The 20133-nt window shown below is 39.3% G+C and overlaps 1 protein-coding gene across 42 annotated transcripts in view; it reads left to right on the forward strand.

Annotated features, from left to right (window-relative positions):
• The window catches only part of nrxn3 (neurexin 3), a 1581531-nt gene that overhangs the window by 1280489 nt on the left and 280909 nt on the right, over positions 1–20133 (forward strand). For all 42 annotated transcript variants that reach the window (XR_010002008.1, XR_010002009.1, XM_062967917.1 and 39 more), the window contains one exon: positions 1249–1420. Coding sequence is in view for 40 of the 42 variants with exons in the window: in XM_062967917.1 (XP_062823987.1) it covers positions 1249–1420 (172 nt within the window). In the remaining 2 variants the exon portion in view is untranslated. The remainder of the gene's footprint in view (positions 1–1248; positions 1421–20133) is intronic.

The raw sequence follows: 20133 nt of genomic DNA on the forward strand, positions 1-20133 counted from the left end.
CAATCACAGGAATACACAAGAAACAAATCCAAGTGTCTATTCCAGGTCGAGAGCCAATTACTTGAAATGTCCAAGATATGGGTTTGAGTCAATGTCCAAGGGTAGTCCAGGTTTCAGGGAGCAAAAGAGTCCAAGGACTTGGCTCAAGCACTATTGTTATAGCCAGCAACCAGGTGACAATCTTCAGTTCCTTAAATCCTAAATTCACAGGTGTTACCTGTTGCTAGCTCTCAATGACCTTCACAGCTGAGACCTTTCTTTTCTTAAACCCACAACAGCAAGAAGAGAACTCCTCCTCAGCCTGTTCAGAAGAAGTCTCTTGTGTTTGGTCAGCAGTTTCAGTAGTCGCTCCTTCCATAGATGTTACTTCAGGTCATGGCTGAGGGAGCTGCTATTCATTGCTGCAATTCAGCAGTACTGCTGAGCCTTCTACCAGCATTTCCTCATTCATGCTTTCCACATTGTCCATGACACAGTGGATGAATTAATGCCATCCAATAAATAATCATTCTGTACATTGGACTTTTGGTACCTCATGGGACCCCCCTGTGGGTGCCAAAATCTGTGGATCCTCATTTCCCATACTGTAAAATGCCATAGTAAAATGGTGTCCTTTATATATGGCAAAATCAAGATTTACCTTTGAGATTTTTTTAAATCAAGCTGTAAATTGTGGAATTTGTGGATACAGAATCCATGGCATTTGAATCTGGAGCAAGTTTTTAGGTTCTTAAGCACAAAAACCTTCACACATACTTCACAATTTAATATATCAAGCTATAATTTTGAACTTGAATTTTGGAACTTGGAAGGGATATTGGCGCTTATCTAATTGGAGTTGTGCTCAATGTAAGAATGTTGCAACAGTTGTATCCCTGACAAGTAGTAATCCTGCCCCAGCCTCTGCTATAAAACCTAAGTGAAGGAGAGCCCACCTACTTCTCCATCAGTTACTTTGATTGTCAGGGAGTTTTCCCAACATGAAAGTTTCTCTTTATATTTAGCTAAAATATATTTTGCTTCCTTGCATTTTCAAACAATGAGTTGTCCTCCTGCCTTGTCAAGTAATAGAGAGCAAGTATATTGCATCTTCTCTTATGACAACCAATACAACATTTGAAGACCATTATAGTGTCTTTCCTTTTTTTTCTCCTTCTCCAAACAAAACGTACACAGATCTTTCTATAATTGTGATAGAACATGATTTCCAGATCTCAGTGGTATTTCCTATCTTTCTTTTCTTCATAGGAACAAGGCAAGATCGGTGTAGTCTTCAATATTGGCACAGTAGATATATCTATCAAAGAAGAGAGCACCCCAGTGAATGATGGCAAATATCATGTTGTGCGTTTCACTCGGAATGGAGGCAATGCAACACTTCAAGTGGATGGATGGCCAGTGAATGAACATTACCCTTCAGGTAAATATCTCACTAAGCAACTTTTCTTTCTGTCTTTCTCAAGCTAGGCCTAAAACGGGAACTACAGAGTAATTTGGTGAGCAATGAAGAAACATTCCATAGTACCATCTACAGGAATGAAGAATCTGGCATCAATTTCATTTTCAGAAAACTGAACTTGCTAGGTCATAGTTAGTGCTCGAAAAACACAGTATTTTTTAGAATGTTCTCGATACTGGGAGAGCTGTGGCACACATGCTGTGCATGTGATCTGTAAAAACAAAGACATATAATGTATGGCCTCTGGGTAAAATCTGATTCTTGGAGAACGACAAAATGAAATCCATAGCATGTGAACTCTGGAGCAGGACTGTGAAGCCTTTGGTTCTCCTAATGTTTGACTATTGTGGACATTGTTGTCTCAGGCACACAGAAGGTCATGGCTTTCCTATCCTGTGCTGGAGGAGTCCTGTAGTGTTTAATGGAAGGACAAAAATAATACTTCAGTGCAAGCTGGTGTAGACTGCAAGCAAAATGATTTGACAAATATAAAACTGCTACTTGTGGCTTTTAAAAAATCAATGGGAAGACTGGGAAGTAGGAGATTCAGTAAATGTAGTATAAAGCTAACAAAATGATGAGCATAATGTGTTGTGTTTATTTTTCCTTCTGTTACATTTTTGGCTTTTGCACCATCTGAATATCATCAATGAAATAGTAAATTTTAATTGTCTTAAATAAATGATGTGCAGAGGATAAAAAAGAAAATATTGCTTGATAATTGCAAAGGCTGTTATTGGTGCCTTCCCATTACATCATTTAGGTTTTTGAATTATTTTACTGCAGCTGAAAAAAATCTGTTGAGGAACTAAATGCAATAACTAACAAAGGTGGTGCAGTGGGACCTGAGAGATATTTAAAATGCCTTCTTCCCATTTCACTCCATGGTTGATGGTTTTCACAGAAAAAAATCATTTTCTGTGCAGAAAACAGCCTTTTCTTCACTGACATACCATGTCTAAGCATGTTTAATTCAAACAACTCCATTTTGCTTCCTTGGCCAAGTCTACACTGGCTGCTAAATCTGTGACCAGTTCAGAGCAGAAATTATCTGAATGGTCCCAGGGACAGCAAGTTACACCTGAGCTGATGATAATAGGGAAAGGTTGAGGACATCAGTGCCACATCTGAATAGCAGACTGGTCCAAACTGGGGCCAATCCAACTGTCCACATAGCCCCAAAGCTTTGGGATACTCCAGAGTCCTCCTCCTTTACCCAAAGCAGGGCAAAGTTGGTTTAACCCTGGAAAATCTGTGATGCTCACAGGAAGTTGTTGAATAGCATGGGGACAACCAAAGTCAATTCAGATTTTCTTGTCCATGTAGCTACTCAAGCCACATTCCTCTCCTTATGCACTTGAAAGTGATGTGCATACTGGTGACAGTCAATAAATACATCCTTAAAGTGTCATAGATCTATTTGCCAGAAGGAAGAGCTGGACTGAATATGGTTCACATTTAAGAAGCTGGACATAAAGGAAAAACCCTTTATGTACATTTGCATTTATGTTGCATTGCAATCATAGTTAAAATAGAGTCATGACTATGTTAAGTCTCATTGATTTCATAGGAAACTAAGATCAACTAATCTGCTGTTTCTGATGTATGTCTTAAAATGTATAGAAATAACCTCTAACACAATAGGTAAGTTATGCTGTGGCAAAAGGTCACATTGTTACTATTAAACAACCAGGAAATATGCCAAACTATTGCAAATTACTGGGGAGATCTGTCTTCTTCCCACTCAGTTAGCAGTACAACTGGCATATGGCCTTTATATCATCCCATGGAATATCAGCTATCACTCCAACATATCCTGGTTGGAGAATGTGCATGCTGATATCTTGGGCTATTACTACATGTGCCACTTTCTATTTTTCTCACACATTTTGGGGATTATAAGCAAGGATCTGTAGTTATTTGAACTTTAAATTGTCTAAGTGGATAGAGCAATTGTTATTAATTAAATGAGCCAAGAGATAGCAAGAGTGAGTTGCCTCAAAGCACAACTGTCAATCAAGATGGTATTAAGATGAAGCTAGCCCAATGGAATAGACGCATTGTATAGCTTTGTAACTCCATGTCCAAAGACAAGAAAGTGGAGAAGGCAATTGAATACTGACAAAACACCTTTACAAAGTATTATATCTCAAATGGTTGTAAAGCCAGTGCTGTTCATTTGTGGGTGTAGGGGGGAAAGGAAGGTTAGAGGCCAAATATAAATGGAGGCATTAATAGGTTGGTTGACCTTTAAAAAACTGAAATATTTTTTCTTAGCTGTAGGAATAATGTCTTTGGATTTTGTATTTCTTAACGCAATTCCATCTTTATAAAGCTTTTCTTGATGGCAAGCAGTGTAAGAAATATGGAAGGCTTAATAAAGGAACATGCTGGACAATGCTGATTCTGAGAATCCTTGAAAAATATCTACCTTCTCTCTGATGTTTTGAGCAACTGAAAAAGTTTTCATGAGTTGAAAGTGGAGACCCATCAACCTGGTGCAGGGAAGAAAACCAGCAATGGCAAAACAGGAACCATCAGACTAGTTCCTTTTTCAACAGGCTAATGTTTTTCCCCCATCCCCTCTCCATTCAGGGAAGGGTATAGTATTTATTGTCCTCATTGACATCACTGTGTAAACTCTATTGACAACATACTTGACTAGAATTTCATGCCAGCAGGAAAAATACTATGTTGCAATCAAAAAGGAGGAAAGAAGAAAGATTGTCAGCAACAATTGCAAAAACCCACCAAAATACCCAAAACTGTCTACACATACACTAGTATAGAGAACAGGTTTGCCACCTACCATCTCATGGGGTCTCTTATGAGGCCATGAAACAAGTATGGCTCCCTATGTCTATCTCTTTGGACTTAGGAATTGAGAGTACTTTGTCATTTTTAATCAAATCATTTGCCGTTTTGAGTCCCACTCTTAGGAGAAAAGCGGGATAAAAATCAATCATTTAATTTATTAATAATCTGTATATGTTTGGAGGTCTCTCTTGTTATGTCCTGGTTGCTGATCTCCCAAATTGTGACCAACAACAGAGTCCAAACAATTATCAGGATGCCTTTTCAGCATTTTAAAGTATCAGAATCTCGGGATCTATAATATGGAAGGCTCTCTGATATTCTCTTTGGTATTTTTATATACAGTGATACATATAGAATATAAATTTCCCTCAGGTAAATACACAGACCTTTCAGTGTCTAGGCATAGTACCTTCATTGTGGTAAAGCATCCTACATCTTTCACAATACTGGGGTGTCCTGTCCCTTATACCAACTGTGGAGGAAACACACAGATATCAATGGAAGAAAATAATCTTTGTTTGGTCATTGCTGCATCCTTGTATGTATGTATATGCATATGTCTTTCCCTATAATCGGCATCATTATATTCATAATAGACGTCTTGTTAGATAAGAATACCTAGCTTATCTGAAGTTCTCTCTTATCTGCATAGTCTGGGTTTTTTTCTGCTGAGAACAGCATTGTAACCATCAAAACTGGATTTATAATGTTTTCAGTTTTTATCCATCCAATCAAATCTGATATCTTTACTAGTCTCCAGTAATATAAAGTATTTTCTTGCAACCAATCAAATCATAGATCTTGTAGTTCTTTTTTTTCCCTATGAGTTGGCATTTAAAAACCAGCCATCATGGTTGCCTTCCATCAGACAGCTTCAGCCATCTGATATTAGTAACCATTTATAGTCATGCTAATTATGAATTAATCATTTGCTTATGTTCTCTTTGAAGCCACTGGTACTGAGGATCTCCCCCTTAGTAGAGATCCTATAGTCAAAGAATGGTTTCTAATGTGAAAAATGTATACTCACATACATCAGCACCTTGTTTGGTTCTCTTTTTAATGTGGGATTACATGCTTCTCATTTAGGATGCAAAATCTTTTCCTCTCCATTGTGCTGCATTGCAAGACTTGAAGCAGTGTGTTTTGTTTAACTTTCATTGAGACAGTCAAGAGTTAACACATTGCTTTTCCATTGCTAATTTGCACCTCCCAGATATGAATGTGTAGTCTCTGGCACATGTCTGCAACAGAGTATAGTAAAGCTCATCATATTTGGGATTTTTTTTCTAGAATCTAAAATGACTTTAAAAAATAAATCCTTGGACAAAGGAAGAATCCACAATGGCTTGGATTGGTTAGGAACAAATCTTTCATGTTGGCATCGAAGCAAATAGTGACATTTTTCTTAGTTTTAAGATGGTAGCTGTATCCATCCCTACCTTTATTCTTGTTTTGTTTTCATGGTCTTCCTCCTTGCTGTGATCTATATGGGCCTTTGCCAGAAAAGAATTACCGTATACCGCAAAATCTGTTTGTTTATTCAACCATAGAATATCTAAATATCCTTCAGTACAGTAGAAAGAAAGAACTAAACCTTTGCAGAGTACTGCTGACCAACCAGCCATGAAGTAATGAGATCAGACACAGAGAACTAGGTTGAATAATGGGCACTTCATTTAACCTAGAACCTGGTAAACTGTGTTGAACCACCAAAGGAGTAAAAGAGGGAAACTATCTAGTGAGGGATCCGCTCAGACAGGCATCACTTTCAACTTCCTCCTCGGCCTTCCTGGTCAAGCTGCCTGAGCACTGAGGGCAACTCAATCACTGTCCATTTAAGGTAGGCCTGTCCCAAGACTTCAGCAATGGCAAAGCCTCCCAGGCCAGCCAAAAGGGTAGTCCCTTTCCCCAGGTCCTAAAGAGACAGTTCCAGAGCGCCCTACCCCCATTTCACCCAAAAGGGTGCCAATGTGTTCACCATAACTCTTATTTCCTTCCACCACTAACTGCCAAGAGACAGCATATTCAGGCCAGTTCTCAAATCTCTCCACTGGGGAGTGAAGGTGGGCAAATGGAGCTTATAAACCCTGCCATCCCACATGCCTCTGCTTCAATGGAGGCCAGCAAAGTGGGGTCATCTCTTGTAGCTTCTCATGTCTTGTGAGTCCAGATCCTCAATACAATGGAGATGACTCCAGTTTCATGTCATATGACAAAGCAGAAACTTTCTAGAATAATTGCTAGATTAAAATAAAATCCCTTGCAAAATCCATAACACTGTTATAATACCTTTAGACAGATGATGAGGAGAAAAGGGGGATTGGGTTGTTGGGAAAACATTTTTAGAAAGAACTTGACTGTTAGAGGTTTTGTTATTCTTGTAATACAATACTTATTTATCCATGAATAAGTTTGTGGTCTATGCAACTTAAGTATATTCAAGATTGGAGCCTTAACTGGCTAGGAGATATGCTAGTGAAGATTTTGGCCAAGGGCATGGCCTCATAGCAAATGTGTACTAAAACAAGGCAACTGTGAGTGTGACTGGATGAAACACTGCCTTGGAATCCTACATTAGCTATTTGAGGTTTCAGGAAAGATAGTTGGGATATAAATATAGTAAAGGGTAAATAAAATAAACATTTTGCCCTAGATCTGGTAGTTCAGATGCCCCAGAGCAATAAGAGCAAAACCATGGGGAGGGCTGCTTTTTGGCAGCTCAAAAATGAGGTCAAGTGCTTCTGCAAGCCAAAGATTTATGGAGTTTCAACAGCAATGAATTCTAATTTCCTCAGAGGTATGTCCTTGCTTTTCCAGCTCTTGCTCACCTCACATACTCCTCCTTTATTTCCTTCTTCAAAAGATGAGGGTTTTACACAATGGAAAGTCCACTTCTTATCACCTCCACACTTGGAAGTGCAGTGGGAAATTGTTTCTTTTCTTCTTTGCTTCCTTTTCTGCTTTTATTTCATGTTTTATCAGCTAGCATCCTCTATTCTTCTCCCCTCCCGATTTCCTAGACATAAGATAAATAGTCCTGTATCTTGCAAGCTAAACACAATTACTGCTATCAAAACCAGAGCCTTTCTCTCCTCATAAATGTCTCTCTCCAAAGCTGATAAGCTGTTCAAGGCAAACCACCGCTCGGGCCTAATCCTGAGATTAAACATAACCACCCAGAAGACATCAAAAGATAATATGGGGGAGGGGGATTGTTGAAGGCAAAAGTGAGATTCTCTCCTAAGATATGAAGACATGCATATAACTCAAGGTTATTTGTAAAGAAATTAGCCAAAAACCAAGAAGAGCTTGCAATTATGATGGGGTATTTCATTTGATAGATACTAGAGATGAGATCATAGAATCATAGAATTGTAGAGTTGGAAGAGACCTCATGGGCCATCCAGTCCAACCCCCTGCAACAAGCAGGAAAATCTCATTCAAAGATGAAGGAAGACCTCTGGTACAAGTCAATTGAGGTGGGGAAATGTTTTCCATTTCTGTGGTTGGATGCTGAGAAATTAAAACCCACATTGGTAAACTTGCTCAATAAAATACCTTGTAGTATAGTTCTGAGGCCACCTACAGTTTCTCAGACAGACAGATTATTACTCCAAAATTGGCAGTGGCCAGGTTGTTAAAACCAAGAACAGATTATGGTTGAGGTCCTAAACTTGGTCACATTAAAGTGATCTCATAGCATTAAAAAGTGTATTAGTTAAACATAAGAATTAACAATATTCAGATATATTCTGATATTTATTGTTTATCTTCAAGTCACTTCTGAATTAAAGTAACACCCATCATTGGGGCTTCTGAGGCTAAAAGTGTGTGACTTGTCCAAGGTCACCCAGTGGGTTTTATAACCATTGATATTTGTATCTATTTGTATCTCAATTTCATAGGGAGAAATTTAGATCCATGCTTGTATCTAGATATAAATATTATTTATTTATTTTACATGTACATAACAACACAGCACACATTCATATTAGGTCCAAGTGCCTGGGATTTGTCTCTGAGTATCAGGCTCTTCCCAAGGGCCTAGGATGTTTGAGATATTTTCATAGAATGTGCGCAGTTCCAAGAAGTGTTGCCTTCTGCAGCATGTGGATTGATGTTCTGTCCAAAGTAAGGCTTTTCAAGTACTTCCAAGAGCACCAACCACTATTGGTAACACTCTTGTTTTCTTTTGCCATAGTCTTCCAATTTCAGTTTGTAAATCCTTGAATTTCATTATCTTTTCCAGCACTTTGTCCCCTACTCTGCTGTCTCTCAGTACTGCAATATCTATAATAAAAGCATGTTTCTTTTCCACAGCCGTTATATCTGGTGTGTTATCTGGTAGGTGTTTATCTGTTTGGATTCTAAAATCCTGGAGTATTTTTGCTTCTTCATTTTCTATGGCCTTTTCTTGCTAAATATTATTATATTTATTTTTACTCCACTTTATCTCTCCCAAAAGGGACTCAAAGCAGCTTAAGCATAAAAGCATTAGTACACAATTTAAAATATACAAATATACAAACATTAAAACAGAATCAAATATAAACTGTATTAAAATTTGCAGTTAAAAACCATTGAAACATATTCAATGCATATTCAAGTTAAAACCACAGCACCTCCTGACTTGATCTTAAAAACCTTCTCTAAAAGCCTGCCTGATTAAAACATTTTTAGCCTGCTGATGGAAGGACTACAGCAGTGGTTCTCAATCTGGGGTCCCCAGATGTTTTTGGCCTACAACTCCCCAAAATCCTAGCCAGTTTACCACCTGTTAAGATCTCTGGGAGTCGAAGGCCAAAAAAATCTGGGGATCCCAGGTTGAGAACCACTGGACTACAAGGAGGGGGTCATTCTGGCTTCCCTGGGCAGGGAGTTCCAGAGTTGAGGAGCAGCCACTGTGAAGGAAGGCCTGCTCTCATTCCCACCAACCGAGCTTGAGATGAAGGTGAGACCAAAAGAGGAGTCTCTCCTGAAGATCTCAGAGCCCTGGCAGGTTTGTACAAGGGGATGCGGTCAGCCAAGTAGCCTGAACCTGAACCGTCTAGGATGGTGGTTCTCAACCTGGGGTCCCCAGAAGTTTTTGGCCTTCAACTCCCAGAAATCCTAACAGCTGGTAAACTGGCTGGGATTTCTGGGAGTTGTCAGCCAAAAACATCTGGGCATCCCAGGTTGAGAACCACTGGTCTAGGACTTTAAAGGTCATAACTAGCACTTTGAATTCTGCCCAGAAACAATCAGGCAGCCAGTAAAGCTGCTGCAACGAATGGGCTGTCCACTCCCTGTGGCCAGCCCCAGTTAGCAACCTGCCTGCAGCTCTTTGGACCAGCTGAAATTTCCAATCACTCTTCAGAGGCCGCACCACATAGCGTGCAGTACACTAATCCAGATGGGAAGTAAATAAGGCATGTACCACCGTGGCCAGATCTGACTTCTTAAGGAACAGGCACAGTTGGAGCACAAGTTTTATTTGTGCAAAAGCCCTCCTGGCCACCGCCAACACCTGGGCCTCTAGGTTCAGCACCAAGTCCAGGATCAAACTGTGGACCTGGGTCTTCAGGGGGAGTGTGACCCCATCCAGCGCAGGCTGGATCCCTATCCCTAAACATGTACATCTGAATCTATGAGATGTGGATATCAACGTAAATATAATTAGAAGCCTTTTATAACTGAAGGATTGAAATATGGTGTATTTAGCCTGTAATATTTTTGTTGCTGTCAAGGCTTTCATTTCTGCCTTAAGGTGACCTTAAGGCAAACCTGCCATGGGGTTTTCTTGGCAAGGCTTGTTCAAAGAGTTTGCCATTACCTTCCTTTGCGACTGAGAGAATGTAACTTGTCTAGGATCACCCAATGGATTTTCATGACCAGGTGGGAATTCAAACCCTGCACTCAAACAACTACATAGTGTTGGCATTCTCCCTTTAATATTGTTAATATAGAATTATATTAAATTGTTAGGCAAGATTAGGGTTGCTTGGTGAAGTAAGGGACACAACTCCTTACATTGAGTGCTTGTTCAGAAGAGAGAAATTCAGCATCTGTTAACTGGTTGTATTACAAACAACACCTGCTGAAAATCCCTTTTCTACACAGCTGTTAAAGATACAGAAGCATTGTCCCTTGTCGGCAATCCTAGCCAGGAATAAAGAGTGAAAAATCACGCAACAACTTTAACCAGTGCTACAGATGTATGTTTCAGCAACAGAATTTCATGCACATGCAAACACACACATACACTATGCAAGAAAACCCAGCCTCTTGTGTTAAGCCACAAAATATCTGGTAACAATCATGTGATCATTATATTCACACTGAGCAATTCATTAAGCAGTTAATTTAAAGATTCTGCAGCAAAATACCTCACCCACATCAAACTCACAGTAAAAAGAGCTACATGAAAATTCAGACATCCCTTATAGCAACAGAAAGAGACTTCTCTCTTACCAGAGCCCTGAAACTGTAGCTTTTATTCCCATGGCAACTCCCCCCCTTGCTGTCTTTGGGGAAAGGAGCATCAGGAGATGTAAGATGGGAAAAGGCTCCCCATGGGCCACTGTCTTTGTTAGAGGGGATAACACTGTAAACATTGTAGACACTTTCACACACATCGGTGTAGCAGCAGAAGTTGACACGCATAGGACTGCATACTGAGTGTAACCTTTGGAAATCCAGAATGCAAGATAGGAGTTACTGAAAACTGTATTCTTTGGAAATAAATATTTGCTCAATGCACAAGATAAAGGCTATACTTTGCTTTGAAACAGTTATGTTTCAGAATTTCCACTTCTCCATATTTTTCAGTGCAGTTCTCCACTCAGAAATGTGAATCTTGAGAGAAAATACATTTGGAATTGTGTATTGTGTAAAAATAGGTTCTAAGCAGTTTACGCACACATATTGTTATTGTAGATTTTTAATCTCTTGTAATTATAACTAATGAAGAAGCAGGATTGGATGGGATGGGAGATGGATATAGATATATAGATAAGTAGAGGTAAAGCTTTCCCCTTGACATTAAGTCTAGTCGTGTCCAACTCTGGGGGGGGGGGGGGTGCTCATTTCCATTTCTAAGCCAAAGAGCTGGCATTGTCTGTAGACACCTCCAAGGTCATGTGGCCGGCATGACTACATGGAGCACTGTTATCTTCCCACCAGACCGGTACCTATTTATCTAATCTCATTTGCATGTTTTCAAACTGCTAGGCTGGAAGAAGCTGGAGCTAACAGCAGGAGCTTACCCCACTCCCCAGATTTGAACCACCGACCTTTCGGACAGCAATTTCAGCAGTTCAGTGATTTAATCCGCTGCACCATTAGGGGCTCCAGATATATAGACTGATCAGTTTATTCTTAATTCATAATAGTCATGTATTCACCAGTTCTTCTTCCATCAAGTTACAATATGATACATGACATGAAAGGTATGTGCTTGTACTTGTTGAAAAGTAAGAAATATAGTCATCTTCCATATGGCTGTATGTGCATATATTGTGTAACCTATCTGTAGGGGATTATTCATAGACATGCACAGCTTTACCAATAGTAAATGTGTGAACTATCTCAGTTTGGACTAATAGTAACTGTTAATACTTAATAACCTAATTATTTATTCCTAAGACTTATAACCCGACCAGTAACCTAAGTTCTGTGGATAGTTTGTAGCACTGTACATTCAAAATGAAAGATTGCATGGAAAAAATGGTATACAGAAGTAACAGAAGCAGGTGGGGAAAGATTTGTTCCATATGAAATATCCCCACAGTAAAATCACCAGCAAGAAGAAAGAGTAGAGCAAAACAATATAGATAACTAAAAGCATTAAAATAGTTCATGGCACAAACTGAAGCATTGTACTAAAGTAACGGTGGTACTAGGTCTAAGAGAAAGGCCATCACAAATGAAAAGGACCTCTTTCTCATACCTACCGACCTCACCTCAGTTGGTGCGAACCTCCAAAAGAAAACCTTACCTGATGATCTTCAGATTCAGATAGATGATGGTGGGGGAAAAACCTGTTTCAAGTAATGTCCCCAAGCTCTTTAGGTATTTTAGTAGGGAAATACAATATGGCCTCTGTACTCATGGGAAATACATACCTGGACTTCATATGGATATGTGAAACTGATAATAATAGTGAACCATATTTATTTTAATGGGATGAACAATGGAGGTACAGAGAAAAGGGTGTAGATTTTACAGGAGCCCCTAAGTGAAGAAGTGAATCCATGAAAAACCGTTATATATTGCTTTGGCCAATATAGAGGTCAGACTGTATATCTTGAGTGTACCTCAGGCAATTGGTTAAACCATCTGCTTTATGGCAGCTATATTCAGCGTTGTGATATCATCTCAGTTTGAATTCTGATGAGTTGCGGATTGTTCCAAGATCCCTTATGGTGCTTTTCATATATGGTAGGTACATTGTTCAATTTTTCATCTCTTCTTCATTTTGTGGGACTTAGATAAGGGCTCTCATTCTTCCCAGAGGTGTGGATTAGAAGCTGACAGAACACTTCTGATGTGCTATGTCTCATAAGGAGATCAAAATAAATTAAGAGGCTGAAATCATATTTTGAAAAGTGTTGGGGATGCCTATTTTAGAAATGGCACTATAAGCATACGTTGAAAGAATCTGCCAAGAGGAATGATTAAAGCATGACAAAGCACTGAGACCATGAACTGATTGTTGCTTGACATTGCAGGGTTAGGATAAGTGAAGTGTATTTATAAAAGCCAAGTCAAAATATAAACATTATTGAGTACCATGTGAACATGCCATTTATTCATTTCTACAACTCATGGAAACTTCTACAAATGTAGGTGTGTAAATATCTATACATACATATGCATCATGCTTGCCCTCACAATTTCTATGAGTTGAAAGACTTTCCCCTAAATTCCATTATTTTAGTTCTGGTTCCTATCAAGTTTAACTTGGAGAACCACATGATGTATCCCAGTTGCTTCAATTTCCAATCCATTTAGTTTGTATTCATTTTCCTCTCCCTTAGCCTTTCTCAATTATTCTTTATTATTAGAGGGTGCAAATGTTTATCTTCAATATATAAATCTGGTTGTGCACTGTTTATTGATTGAGCCCCCAGTGGAGCAATGGGTTAAACTCTTGTGCTGACAGACTGCTGACCTGAAGGTTGCCGGTTCAAATCCAACCTGGGGAGAATGCAGATGAGCTTCCTCTGTCAGTTCCAGCTCCACGCAGGGACATGAGAGAAGCCTCCCACAAGGATAGTAAAGCATCAAACATCCGGGCATCACCTGGGCAATGTCCTTGCAGACAGCTAGTTCTCTCACATCAGAAGTGACCTGCAGTTTCTCAAGTTGCTCCTGACATGAAAAAAAACTTTACTGACACATATACATTCTCAGCATATCTGTAAACTACCACATAGAAAGAAGATTTTCCCCATTATTAAAGATGTGCAATGTCCACAATATTCAATTTGAATCACAATTCAGCAAACAGGACAACTCCACTCAGACTGAACTCAATGAACTGGTTTCATGTGTCCAAATCAACTATTTCAGATTGGACATCAAAATCATTACTTTTTCCTTTAATTTTTATTGCAAATTAACAAATGGCTATTTTCCCTATTTGTTTAAATTGCATTATTTGTTTATATTATAAACACATAGGAGGTGGTTAAATTTATCAGACTTCAGACAAATAGTGGCAAGCCTTGTGAATGGTGTTATTTTTTGTTTCTCATACAATGGAGACTACTTTTGGAAGCCTTGTGTAAAGTATTCTCAGATCTGTCCATGTATTGGAGAATAGGAAGAGCTGCATACTCCTGTTACAATTTGAACATAATGGCCGAGATCCAGCATCAAACTAGTGGAGATAAAAGCTCCATCAAACATAGTTCTGCTCTGTTCTCTTAATTCTGAATACATAACTTACCTTTCTGTTCTTGGGGCAACCGACCGAAGGTAATGTCAGTGGTGTTTGTGTAGGTAGATGCACAAAGACAATGTCACCCTCACCAATCTAAGAGGACCATCAGGAGATTCTAAAGGATTTCTTTGTCTTCACATGTTAGCTGCATAAACAAAACTAATATCTTCCTGAGCACTCTCCCCTGACCACTAAGTGGCTATAGAAAGATATATTTGTGGGTAAGGAGGTCATGGCACAAAGGAAGTACTGGATATTTTCTTCTGTAATGATCATAAAAGAGCATACACAGGCATATGGTGACATTACATATGTGTATATCAAGAGAAACATGGGATAAAAATAAATTAAATGTACATGACACTTTACAGTAAAACAACTAAAAACAGTGAATTCTGCCGAAGGCATACAGTCTAAAATAAATGTGTATGCACATAAATACATAGAGGGAAGGAGGAATAACAAATCACAAAAATGAAAAATAAAATTGCAAAATAAATTATCCATATAAATTGCAAGCAAACAAATAATCCACAAAATAATGCAGAACAAGTTAACCAATCAATACATGTAAACAAAATAAAGAAGACTACAAAACAACATTGAACTAAAATCACCAAGACATTGGAAAAAAATGTAAAAGTTTCAACTGAGATTTAAAAACTGCCAGGGAAGGAGCAGTCCACAAATGCCCAGGAAGGCATTTCCAGGCATATGGGGCCAATGATGACGAAGACATAAAAAAGTTAAAATATTTTTTGAATCAATCATAAATCAAAATGGACACAGTATTCGAGGAATCAGAAGAGCAGCTAAGCCAGCTATGAATGAATGAAAAAAAAGAGTATCAAAAATAAAGGTAGAAAAGTATTTGCGAAAGGTGGACAGTGAAGAAAGCTAACAAAAAGAGGATTAATCTATTTGAAAAGTGCTGGGAGAGAGTTCTATAGCTACTATGGATTTCCAAAAAGAGAAATAAGTCGAAGAACAAATCAGTTCTCAATTCTCCCTAGATGCCAAAATGGTTAAACCATTGATATGAGGCAACATGACTCACTGGAAAAGGCAATAATTCTTGATAAAGTAGAAGACAGTAGGAAGATAGAGATCAGAGAGGGACTGATGTCATCCAAAAAAAAAAAAAAAGCCTGGGTTTGCAAGAACTGAGCAGTGCTGTCAATGATCAGGGCTCATAAGGTTGCCATAAGTTGGAACCAACTTAAAGTAAATAACAACAGTATTACTAACAGCATCCAGGCAGTGTGGCGCTGCTGTAAAAATGTCCAATTTATGGCATATAGTTTCCCCTCTTTTGAGAGAAAGGATCTCATGAATTGTCCGTGCCCATGTTCCTATCATGTTATACGCATTGTGATGTGCAAGGATTCTCTTCGTTCTGTTTTTCATATTAACTCTCTTTCATAGTAAAGCCACATGAAATTAATTATTACTGGTTTGCCTGCAGATGGTCCTGCACCATTTTCATGCTGCTGCTGGTGAGCTTAATGTGATGAGGGGCATTATGGCAGAGATGGAGAAACGGCCTATGAAGATCATTGTGCAATGGGAAAATCAGGCATGACAGTTCAGCTTAGAGAACCTCCGGGTACTAATGTTGCTACATTTCTCTGTCAGGTTACTTCTGTCTCAGTTTTATGGTCAAATGGAATAATAATAATGATGAATAGTCTGAACATGAACACACACACATAGTCCTTTCCAAAGATGCACCCACACAAATAACAAACATCTGGCCAGAGGGCTTGGCAGCTTGAGCAATAACTTTGTGCTTTCCAGACCCCATTGCCTTCAGAAAGAACAGTGCCAGCTGCAATCTCAGGCTAGCTCTGATGACACACAGTGACAGAAGGGGCTTCAGCACACATGTCAGTGTTTCCTTTGCTCCAAGAAAGGCAGCAGCAAGCACAAATAAAATTCTTCAGATGAAATAATAAGATTTACTCTAAAAGGCAATCAGATGGCAGAAAGCGGATTTGACCTGGATGAATGATCTCACTACAAGATTTGAGGAGCCAATGACCTCTAAATTCTGCATTCAAAACCTTTCAGTAGTTCAACAAATATTCAAAATGATGTTTACTTGAGCTCTATTATTCCAACCATACTCTCTCTATTATATCTAGTACATACCACTTGACTGCCAGCAGCTTCAGGTTACTACTGTGTAGCCAAAACGAAATTTACAATATAACATTTTAAAAACACTTTTATAAAAAAAGATTTTTAAAACTTTATTCCACTCTGCATACTTTCGTTGTGTAATACTGGGTCGGTTAGTAGTAGATTTGGGATGGTTGTGAAAAGATAGCAAATTCATAGATAGATAGATAGATAGATAGATAGATAGATAGATAGATAGATAGAGGACAGCAAATTCAGAGAGAAGAAGGAGAGGGGGAGAGAGACTAACTGATCTTACCAACTGATGAGAAAAAGGCATTAACGACCGAAGGCACCAAAATGCCCCTGCTATTCTAGGGAATCGTGATTTTAGATATTTGTTTATCATGTCTTGCTCTGCCTTTTTGGGTTATTTATGCTAATTTTCCATGCCAATTCATGGGATTCCACATCAGTATAGTAGTGAGTCCACTCTGGGTGTGTTTCTGAACTTCAAAGGAGCTGTCCAAGGTAACAATTTTTTTTGCAGGTTGGGATAAGTACCTTGTAGAGCTAAAACCTGGAGTTGATTCAACATCCTACTGGGCCAAATACCTAGGAGCTGATCTGGAGTGGGATTCATGGGATTAATGCTGGGGGGAGTCCATACTGTCAGCCACTGAGATGGCTCAATGACTGACAGATGTCCACACTATGTGATAATGGGCTGGAAAAATCTGCAGTTCTATGTGGCACTCGATGGCCACCCTTACTGCTCTCCCTGTGTCCTTGGCTTAGCAGAAACCACCAACCACAAATTGCTAGTGGCTATCACCCATTCCATCTGGCTGGAGTGCCAAAGGATAAGGTCTTTGATCACTCTGGCACTCTAGCCTGCTTCACTATGCACAATAAACAATGACCACCAGCAATTTAATGGCCAGTGGTCACTGCTCAGCCAAGGGCATGAAGGAAATTGTAAGTGCTATTGGAGTGTTGTGTGGTTTCTGGGCTGTACGGCCATGTTCTAGCAGTATTTTCTCCTGACATTTCATCTACATCTGTGGCTGGCATCTTCAGAAAAGCACACAACACTCCAGTGATTCTGGTCATGAAAATGCTATTCTCTGTCTCCAGGCCGCCTGAGCTTGGGGAAGGCAAGATAGTCATGTGAAAAGTTCAGCCAGTTCCAAACCAGAACTGGTCTACCTGCTTACATTGTCACAAAGTGTGGGGAAGCTCTGGAATATCACCTTTTTTTCAATGTGGGATAAGCCCACGTTAAGCAGTTTTGTCAGGCATTAGGGCAAATGGTACCCATGTATCATATGAGTGCCATGTAGTCCATTCACCTCGATTCAGCCTCATTTGACTAGATGGGTTACAGAGTTCATTCACTCCCACCCTGTCTCATTTGGCCCATGTAGATGGGCCCATTGACAATGAAGCTACCAGCCACGTCTGTTGATTTTTTAAAAAAACACCCTATATTTACAATTCCAAATGTATTATGTTTTTCATTTCCACTATCCCTAGAAATAAAATTATTTATATTTAACAAACAATGAAACACATGTAATTGAATCTTAATGAAATTTCACTTAATTTTGCTGCTGTTAGCAAAGGAGTATTGCTTTATGTTTTCACTTCCTCAAAGGGAATAAAAACCCAGAATAGGTAGCCTGGGCAGGAGAAGTTGAAAAACAGCACTTGTAAGAACAAGTCCACTTGTAGCCCTTCAGGATCCAGATGAATAAAGTTTATTCCCCCAGTTGATTGTCTTCCATTGTTTTTATCTATACATAGTTGGGCCTCCTGGCCCACACAGGAAGTTGCTTTTGTTCTGTGGGTTATTCATAGATATCAGGTCACCCACAAGGTTACCATGTTCTGTAAGTGAAAGGTGGGAAATAAATGTGAGCTAGAGTGGAATAGTAGGTAATAATAAAACTGGATAAAGTTCAGATACTTTGAATGCTGATTTTAGTCTGGTTATAATCTTGCAGTGCAACCTAATTCTTGTGAGGGCAGATGGAGTAGGGGATATCATGTTGCAATCCTTGAAAGAAGAAAGGGGTATACTACAGACATCTTCAAACTGCAGCTCTCCAGGTGTTTGGGTCTCCAACTCCCAGAAGCCCTAGCCAACGTGTTCAATGATCAGGTATTCTGGGAGTTGGTGGGCCAAACAGCTGGATCGCGGCAGTTTGAGGATGCCTGGTGTACTGCATAAAAATAAAGTCTTTTTACTTTCAACACAGCAGATAAAGAACATTCATGATCTGAAGCCACCAAATAACTTGACTTTTATAAAGTTACTCATCTCTGTGGCATACAGAAATTAGATTGGTGTGCAACTCCAAGGAACTGGAAAGAAAACATTCATAGAATCATAGAAGTTAAAAGTAGGGTTATTTTGACAGTAATAAAGGTTTCTTTAGGGTAGAAGAAACTTGAGGACAAGTTCACTTGGGTGATATAGGACTAACTTTAGTGGACCTTCTTTTCTCACTTCACTGCAGTCTTGCCTGCTAATTCTGTCTCCTGTTCCTGGTGTCTTTCGGAGCCCATGTTCTCTTTTGTTCCAAAGTCTATGGGTTGAGGTAGCCTTGGTGTGAAGTTCAGCTCTTGACAATGAAAGCGCCACAATGAGAAGAATGAAAGAATGAGATGAAACTTAAAGAAAATGAAAGGATCAGAAAGAAAGAGAAGGTCAAGGTCATCATGGACTAGAGGAAATGAGAGGACAGAAAAGAAAGGCAGAACCAGAATAGTAAGTTCTGTAACTTTTTCAAACAAGGAATGCGAGGAGAAAAGGACAAATAGTTTGGAACTGAAGCAAGCTTGAATAATGAAAATAGTTTGCTCCCCTGTTCAAATACCTTAATAATGCTATTTCAAAGGGAAAACTGAAGAACAAGTAGGTTACCTTGACAGGGTTGTGAAAAAGTTGGTACAGATTCTAAATGGCCTGACAAATGCCAAAAAACACTTTAGAAAGTGATCTGTGGAATTCCAGTTCAAATTAATCAGATCATATGATAATATCATGCTTGTGGGAGTGTGGAAGGTGTATCTGTTGCTGTGTAGGTGGTCCATCTACTCTCAGTTCATCCTGCAGCTGCTCCTAGTGTTGAACATATGCTGGAAATAGACACACCATCTGAATGGTTGTTGTGCAGCCATTCAGCCATAAGAGTGAATGTACTGCTTTACTGACAGTATATCCACCAGCTCCTTCTGTACTATGCAATGGAAAGAGCTGTGAAGTGTCTCAAGCCTTTTCTTTTGCAACAGATGAGCCACTAAGGACTGGCAGAAATACAAATCAGGTATAATCAATACAAAATACGAATCAGCTACAATATTGCCATCCCTTATGTATCCTTTATAATATTACTCAGACCCAAGACCTGGTGGCGCAGCAAGTTAAACTGCTGAGCTGCTGAACTTGCTAACCAAAAGGTTGGCAGTTCGAATTTGGGGAACAGGGTGAGCTCCTGTTGTCAGCCCCAGCTTCTGCCAACCTAGCAGTTTGAAAACATTGCAAATATGAGTAGATCAATAGGTACTGCTCTGGCGGAAAGGTAACAGCGCTCCATGCAGTCATGCCGTCAACATGACCTTGGGGGTGTCTACGGACAACACCAGCTCTTTGGCTTAGAAATAGAGATGAGCACCAACCCCCAGAGTTGGACACGACTAGACTTAATGTCAGGGGAAAACCTTTACCTAAGATAATTATAGAGTCAGCATGGTTTAGTTTCAGTGTTGGACTCTGGAGACCAGGGTTTTATTCCTTGCTCAG

The sequence above is a fragment of the Anolis carolinensis genome, chromosome 1 (assembly GCF_035594765.1).
Source record: "Anolis carolinensis isolate JA03-04 chromosome 1, rAnoCar3.1.pri, whole genome shotgun sequence".
Classification (NCBI taxonomy): Eukaryota; Metazoa; Chordata; class Lepidosauria; order Squamata; family Dactyloidae; genus Anolis; species Anolis carolinensis.